General features: G+C 44.6%; 1 protein-coding gene across 1 annotated transcript; it reads right to left on the bottom strand.

Annotated features, from left to right (window-relative positions):
* LOC109223456 (NADH-ubiquinone oxidoreductase chain 2-like) lies at positions 6,450-7,158 on the bottom strand. The gene has a single exon (XM_019387771.1). The coding sequence runs from the start codon at positions 6,998-7,000 to the stop codon at positions 6,629-6,631; it is 372 nt and encodes a 123-aa protein (XP_019243316.1). The 5' UTR covers positions 7,001-7,158; the 3' UTR covers positions 6,450-6,628.

Below are 8,233 nucleotides of genomic sequence, written 5' to 3'. Positions count from 1 at the left end.
AAGGTCAAGAGGAAACGTTTTGATGTCAAAACCAAGCCGGTGGCCCCCTACTCATGGTATAGCCAGTTGGGTTCGGATAACCCAAAGTTAAAGAAGTACCAGCCACCCACCTCTGCCCCAACTGGCCAGTCTGAGGAGCCAGTTGCGGTAGAGCCTTCTACCGGGCCATCCACCATTCCTGCTATTACTACCAATGAGCCCTTGCCCCCGGGTCCTTCTACTTCAGCTGACCCAGCAGTCCCATCATCAAAGACTCATCCGTTCACAGCCCACCAGTTGAGTCAGTCATTAGCCAGTTTGAACAACTGGATATCAGCTGCGACATCCAAGCTGTCCACCTTGGCTACTTCAGTTGAGGCCCAGTCAGCACCGGTCTCTGTTCAGATTCCTCCATCTACTGAGGCTACATTGCAGAAGCTCCTGGCCAACCAGGAGAAGATTTTGGAGACTCAGGCCACCTTGACTAAGGCGGTAGATTCACATGGCAAAGCTCTGAAGGAGCTTGCCAAGGAGCACAAAAAGATGAGAAAGTCAAGGGCATCTAGGGAGTCGGTGAAGAAGCTTAGAGCGGACGTGGACAAGCTATTGGCAGACCAGATGCCTTTAGACTTGCTATTTGGGGATCCAGCCCTAGATCCAGCAGCATTTCAGCCACAGCAGGAGGAGGAGCCTAGGCATCCAAGGAAGAAGAGGAAGCTTCCTAGCACAGAGGGTGTAGTGATCGAGATAGCACAGGTTCAGGAGGGTCCCTCCAGTGTTGCACCTGATATTCAGCCGGTCCATGACCCGGCCCCTGTCCCAGCAGCAGAGCAGCAGCAAGCCGGGAGCCAGTCTGAGGTTCCCGCCCATACAGAGGACCAGGGGACCACTGAGGAGCCCATGTAGGCGGATCAGGCCTAGGGAGCCCTTCTATATCCTTTGATCTTATTTTGTGCTTATTTGTGTAGTTGGCATTGGGGACAATGCCAGCTCTTATTCGTGGGGGTGCGCCCTACTTTTTGGATTATCTGGATGATTGTACATATTGGATTCTTATTTTATGTTTTGTTGCTTTGATTTTCTAGTTGGTCTGTATATAACTTCACATTTTAGCTACTTTTCTCGTACTTTTTATTCTCTTTTGGTATGTATATAAAGTACTTTTGGTATATATTCATCCCTCATTGTATATTCTACTCCCCTATTGTACATATTCGTTCGATTTTTCTATTTTCGCAAAATTTTTTGTTTTTAGCTTAGTAGATAGGCTCGTAGCCTTTTGTTTTGTTTTTGGCGTTTTCAATAAGCCCTTGGTTTTCTTAATGCCACGGTTCTTTCCAAGGGTAGAGTATAGTGTGAATCGGGTGGCTCTTCCCGATGATAGATGGAGTGACTACCTTCTTAAGGGTTTGAGTCTGTTTCTTTGATTTTTCTTTTGTCTTTTGATATTTCGTAGTTAAGGGTACCTCAGGAAAAGCTTCACTTGGGCCAAACACATTTGCCTTCGATCCCATGGTCAAAGACATAATGTTGTGTTTAGGATGGTGAAAGTCGTGGCCTTGAGACTCTTGTGTTGACCAAACAATCATCATGTGGTCTTTTCGGACCATTGTGTGCTTGAATCGTAACTAAGGTCGTTGTGGGCCCTCGACTCGATGTCTTTAGCAATCCCCTAGCATGTGTGGTGAGAAATTGAATTGTGAGTCCAAGTCCCGAGCCAATGGTCTAGAACTTGCCCTGAATGTTTATTGAGGCGAAATCCTAGGTGAAATTTGACTTGATAAGTGATTATAGGCTCTCCTTGATCCAAATGTTAAGCTGAACAAATCCACAGCCTACCAAAGAGATGATCCCTAGCTAACCCTTTTGAGCCTTAAACCTTTTCTTTCAAGAACCAATGCTACAAGCCTATACCCGTTCTAAATGATTACCCTCTCTTGGCACCCAAATCTTCCCTTGAGTAATGGCAACTGTCTAAGTTTGGGGGGGAGACAAGAAAGGAAATAAAGTGGTAGAAAGGTACAAGAGCAAAAGAAAAAGGGAAGGCAATGAAAAAGCAAGAAAAAAAAATACAAAAAGAAAGTTCAAAGTGAACAAGAATAAAAAGGGAATCAAAGGAAACAAAAGTGAAAAGAAAAAGGTGTGGAAAAAGTAGAAAAGGAGAAATGTTTTGAATTGCATAAGAAAGAGTGACAATGCGTCCCTCTAACCCCTTGAAAAGAAGTGAAATGCTCAAATGAGTCAAGAAAGTGTGCCAAAATGAATCAAAGGAAGTGCTTAAGGGAAGATTGAACCCGTTTGAACTAAAACATGTCCTATTCTTACCCAAAAGCCTTCACAATGACTCCACAAAAGCCCTATATGATCTTGAGTTGAAGGAATATATTAGTGGATACTTACATAATGGGCAAGCATATGGTACCTAGAACCGGACTTGCGACATTCTTCTGAGAGAGAGATGAGTGAAAGTCCATCAACCTCGGTTTTTGTGTCAATACTCTAATAAGGTGAGGTTCGCTTAGGGAGAGTTGAGGATGTGTGAGTTTGGGTTCCACAATGACCAAGGTATTTGAGAAAAGCTCTTTGATGAAATATGTCAACCCTTGATGCTCTTGTGTCACACTTGACCCATAGTTTTCAAAGCTTAAAATGTGTGAATGATGCATTCGTATTGAGGGAATTATTAGTCCCAATTGATGCTTGTTGAGGTTACTTTAGGATGGCTGGAAATTCTTGGATTCCCCTTTAAGGGTGGGTCTTATTTTGTTTGCTTGAGGACAAGCAAAGGTTTAAGTTTGGGGGAGTTGATAAGCTATAATTTTACCATGATTTATACCCCTACTTGTTATTGCTTTTGTAAAAATTGCTACAAAATAGTCCTAAAAAGCTTACAAGTTATGCTTGATTGCAGGTTTGGGCGACAAGTTGACAAATGTCAAAGATCGGCTCAGAATGGAGTTAAACCTGCTCAAGTGTCAAAGGCCAAGTGAAGTTGAGGAATAGGAAGACCTAGCGCGGATCGCACTGATATGCCACGCGACCGCGCTATGAGATTCAGAGAATGGGTAATTGTTATTGCAAGCCACGCGGCCGCGCTCCATTGCTGCGCGGTCCGCGCCAGTAAGGTTCAGAGACCCACAAGTGCAAGCTAAAAGCCCACGCGGCCGCGCTACATATCAGTGCGGTCCGCGTGGATAAGAATCAGAGAGCTGGTGATTTGGCCAAGTCAAGCCACGCGGTCGCGCTACATTTCTGCGCGGTCCGCGGTCCCCAACTTCAAAGACGAGATTTAGGAGTCCAAAGAGCTGACGCGACCGTGCTACCTTTTTGCGCGGTCCGCGCTGACCCCGCAGGGGTATTTTTGTCCAAGTTTTTCAGCCACTATAAATAGATCCTTTTTCCATTTTTAGGTCAAGTTTTATATACGGAAGGCTGCTGAGCTCGTGAGAACATTGGGTTTAGCCTCTTTTGGCATTTTTAACTTCTAATTTTGTATTTCTTCCTTAGTAATCAATTATTATGTTTGCTTCTTCATCTATTTCTTTAATTTTTGCATCTAGCGTGAGTAGCTAAACTCACTAGCTAGGGTTGTGGCTCAACCCTAGTGTGGGTAATTAATGTGTGCTGCAATCTAAGGCTAGATTGATATTGGGTGTTTGCTATTTGGGTTAATTTTAGGTTTTCATTAAGGATTGGTGGTTGCAAACACTGATTCTAGCTTAGTGGGTTTGACTCTTCTTGAGAGAAAGAGTTTATAAACCCCAAAATTGACCCAACAAGGAATTGGGATGGACCAATGAGAAATGGTAGTCCCAATTAACGGAACCTCGAGAGAGTAATTACCCTACTTGAACCTTAGTTGCTTGGTCAACTTGTCCTACCCAATTGGTCTCGAGAGAGTCAATTGGGCAAAATCACTCTCTCTACTGAGAGGTGTGAGAGTGGGTACAATTGAGGAAAGGTTATAGCATAAGCCCCAAATATGTCAATTTACCCTTAGTAGCATCTACCCGTTGATTAGCCACCTAGGTAATGCTACGACCCTAGTGCCTTTCTCTATATTAATTACAACTTAGTAATATCTCCATAGCATAATTTAGCTTTAAATATTAGTCTTAAAGTAGAAGATATAAAAATCAAAAACCGAAAATGTTAGAAGTGATATTAGAAGCACAACCACAATTCTAGACTAAGCAGATAATACAACTCCCTCTCTAGCTCCCTGTGGAAAATCGATCCCGATCCACTATCGGGTAAAAGCTGTTGCGACCCGCTCTTCCTACCTTAGTGTGGTGTTGAGTCGGCAGCGATCAGCACACCATGAAGGCGAACAATCTCCCGAATATAGATCTCAGCCAACCTCTCAGAAGAATAGGAGACTGCCACAGGAATGAAATGTGCTGACTTGGTCAGCCTATCAACAATGACCCAAATTGCATCGAACTTCTTCCGAGTCAGCGAAAGTCCAGTAACAAAGTCCATAGTAATCCGCTCCCAGTTCCACTCAGGAAGCTCAATCCTCTAAAATAAACCACCAGGCCTCTGATGCTCATACTTAACGTGCTGACAATTCAAACAACGAGCCACAAATGCTACGATATCCTTCTTCATTTTACGCCACCAATAATGCTGCCGCAAATCCTGATACATCTTCGCGGCGCCCGGATGAATAGAGTACCGGGAGCTATGGGCCTCCTCCAAAATCAACTCTCGNATGATCAAAAAGGAAGGCGAGCTTGCTTCTTATTCCCGTGTTTGATCTCTTCCATCTCTGCCTGGCTCGTTGTCACCTATGTTGAAGAAAGGTTTGGAACCCTGTAGAGAATGAAGAGGGGCCAAGGATCTTCCTCTCAACAGTGCTTTTCGAGGCTCCCCCCTGAATAAGTAAGGCCCCGTTAGCCTGGGCGAAGATGGGGATAAAGAGTAAGGATTGAAGCCCCCTTAGCTCTGCCAGGCACTGGACAGGGGTTAGCTCTGTAAATGTGTAGAGCCAAGTGTAGTGTGGTGTAGTAGTAGGCACTTCTAGGCCCCTTCCCGGCTACTGGATCACTCCAGTGCTTCGGGTACTACGGACCCTCTGCCATCCATTGCAGCAGAGCCGTTTCATGAGCGGGGGGGCTAAGCGCAGTTCTTTGAATCAAACGTTGAATGAAATCGATTCTTTTTTAGATATCAAAATCTAAATCGGATAGGATAGATGGATGGATCTATCTTTCTATTCATATATATTACTAATCAAAATGGATTTTTATAGTGTTGTAGCGTAGCAAGAAGCCCCAAATCCTTGATTTGGCCAGGAAAGACTGCACTGCTTTGGGCCCAGGAAGCGAAGGGAATGAGCTCGGCTGCTTCTCCTCCACACTTCTTTTTCTCCGTGCCCGTTCCGCATGCGCTTCGCGCGCCATTGGCGCTTTGCTCTCCTCTTATTCTTCATTGGACGGTTCGGATGGACTTCGCCGTTCTTTCCCAACTAAAATCGAAAGGGCTGTATCACATCGAGATGTCGATTCGTTTTCCGCCCCCAATGAGATGGGGAATTTGTAACCCCCTATTTAGACTTTTGGGCCCTTCATCTTTCTGAATCGAGACCCGGCCCGGCTCGCGTCGTTCCAACAACCGGCGGGGAGCACCTCAGTATACGATCGCGCGCAGTAACTGGGAGTCCTATTACACCTAAGGCCAACTTCAATTCACCAAACCAAGGTTCATCTCGTGTAGTCATTGTGGACTCGTACAAGGATATTGAGTAGACGGTTGATGTATCAGACTCGACCCTATCTTTCGTAGCATGCATTCCCATCCGTGTCGCAACTGATTCGGTAAGCTACGTGTCCGGTGCACGGAGAACTGCCTTCGGTCCCCCAAACTTACTTACTCGTGGCAACCTTCCGGCCGCCCAACGACCTATAACGCTAGTCACTACTCCCACTGGGGCTAGGAAGTAAGCCCCACAACCCAAAGCGGCGAAGAACAAATAGAATTTGCTACAAAAGCCGGCTAACGGGGGTATTCCTGCGTATGAGAACATAGTAATGGAGAAGGTAATAGCCAAAATAGGATTCGTTTTGGCTAGAGCGCCCAAATCAGCTATATATTTGACACGGGTTTGCCGTAATGCTAAAACTATGGCGAATGCATCTATCGTCATTGATGCATAAATAAAGATACCAATTAGTAGTGATTGAATTCCTTCTATGGTTCCACATGAGAAACCAGTACGAATATAACCTACATGTCCAATTGAACTATGAGCTAGAAGTCTTTTTACTTTCGTTTGGGCCATGGCGGCCAGTGCTCCTAAGATCATAGAAGCAATGCTGCAGAAAAAGAAGATTTGTTGCAATGTAGCTCCATAAGAACCATAAATAGAAACACGTGAAATATTAGCAGAAATAGAGATTTTAGGCGCAATAGAAAGGAATGCTGTAACCGGGGTGGGTGAACCCTCATAGATATCAGGTGCCCACATATATAGAGTCAAAAGATATATGGAGTCCGAAGGGTAGGGGGTTTTCTTCGGGGCTCGAGAGATGGAATAGATAGGGCCCCACAAGTTTTGAATTCGCCGCTGGGGAATTCACACGAAAGGGAACGAGGAATTCTCAACGAAAAAAGTGCTCTCTGAACCGAACGTGAAAGTAGTTTTCCATCAGACGGCTTTTCCTGTAACTCTACTCTCGACTTGGATTATATATCCAAAAAGGTCCGCTCTCGGCCATTCCACACGCTGCCTAGCAGAGACGTGGTTATCTGAAGTGGATTCTCTCTTTTGTAGTAGATGCCGAACCTGCTGTGCCCCATTGACTAAGAAGGGGGCGGACACAGCAGCTACATGGACCCCTTCCTTTCTGTTGTTGCCAGCGCTTTCCCGGGCCGAGCCGGAATTTTTTATTATAAAGGGCAGGCAAAGCCCGAAGGCAGCTATCCCAATAGGAAGGGCGGAACGAGGAGAGGGCCCGGCAATCATACCACGGCGGTCAAAAAAGCGTGTTCCCTTCAGATAAGACGCACCGTAGGCCATCCTCGGCCTTCTTCGTTTTCGATGAAAAAAAAATTCTCGATCTCCGAAAGCGTTTTCCTTCCCCCGCCGCACCTCCCTCCCTTCGTCGAGCCTTTCCTTTAATGGTTGGGGAAAGCATTCCCTTATCTGAACTTGGTGGGCATTCTTTCCAGCCTTAGTAAAATAAGGGGGTGGGGTTTGGGCTTGAACATAGGCTCAAACAGAATTTGAAGGGTCCTAGCTACGCCATGCGTTCAATACAAAATCTGGAAAGCTAACTTGACTTTTTCTAGGCTTGATTTCTCTTCAATCTTCTTTGCCTTATTTATACATGCTCGTGTATATTATGCAGTCCCCCAAGTGTTTGAGCGTTGAAGTATGAAGCCTCAAGCACTTGATTGTTTCTCTCTTTTGGTCCTTTTCCTAAAAAGGAAAAACATACAAGACTCGGAGGTGCGATTTTAGATGAAGACTGCCTAACCTGTTTATATTTCTATCAGAATAATTGTAACCCTAGGCCAGGAATTTTAGTTTATTCCGGGTGCCTTACAGGCCGTGACTCATCATTTAGTACGGGCTAGCTTTTTGCCTATCATCTAAAATCGTTAGTAAAATTTTAACAATTCAAAAAATTAAATGAAAAATGGTGATACCTGACCTTGGGTATTCCTTAGAAGTAATATCTCTTCAAATGAACAGCATTCCAATGTGAAGGTAGTACTTTGCCATCCATTGTCTCCAATTCATATGCTCCCTTGCCTGCAATATCACGAACTCTATAGGGTCCTTGCCAAGTTGGACTTAGTTTACCCGCGTTGGCTGCCTTTGTAGAATGGAAAACCTTTTTAAGTACGAAGTCCCCAACTTTAAAGAATCTGAGGCGTGCTTTCCTATTGTAATATCGTTCTATGACTTATTTTTGTGCTGCCATTCTTATTAATGCAGCTTCTCTCCTTCCTTCAAGTAAATCTAGATTGACCCACATCTCCTCATCATTAGATTCTTGTATCGCTTGTGTGAACCGTGTGCTTGGTTCTCCTATCTCGACTGGAATTAAAGCTTCTGCTCCATAAACCAACAAAATTGGTGTTTTTCCCGTACTTGTTTTTGTTGTGGTGCGATATGCCCATAAAACACCAGGTAGCACCTCTGGCCAATTTCCTTTTGATTCTTCCAAATGCTCCTTTAAATTATTGATAATAACCTTGTTTGTTGATTCTGCTTGCCCATTACCTACCGGATGATAAGGTATGG

This window comes from Nicotiana attenuata, chromosome 3 (assembly GCF_001879085.1).
Source record: "Nicotiana attenuata strain UT chromosome 3, NIATTr2, whole genome shotgun sequence".
Taxonomy (NCBI): Eukaryota; Viridiplantae; Streptophyta; class Magnoliopsida; order Solanales; family Solanaceae; genus Nicotiana; species Nicotiana attenuata.
The sequence above is the reverse complement of the archived record's forward strand: the minus strand, read 5'-3'. Positions and strand labels throughout refer to the sequence as shown.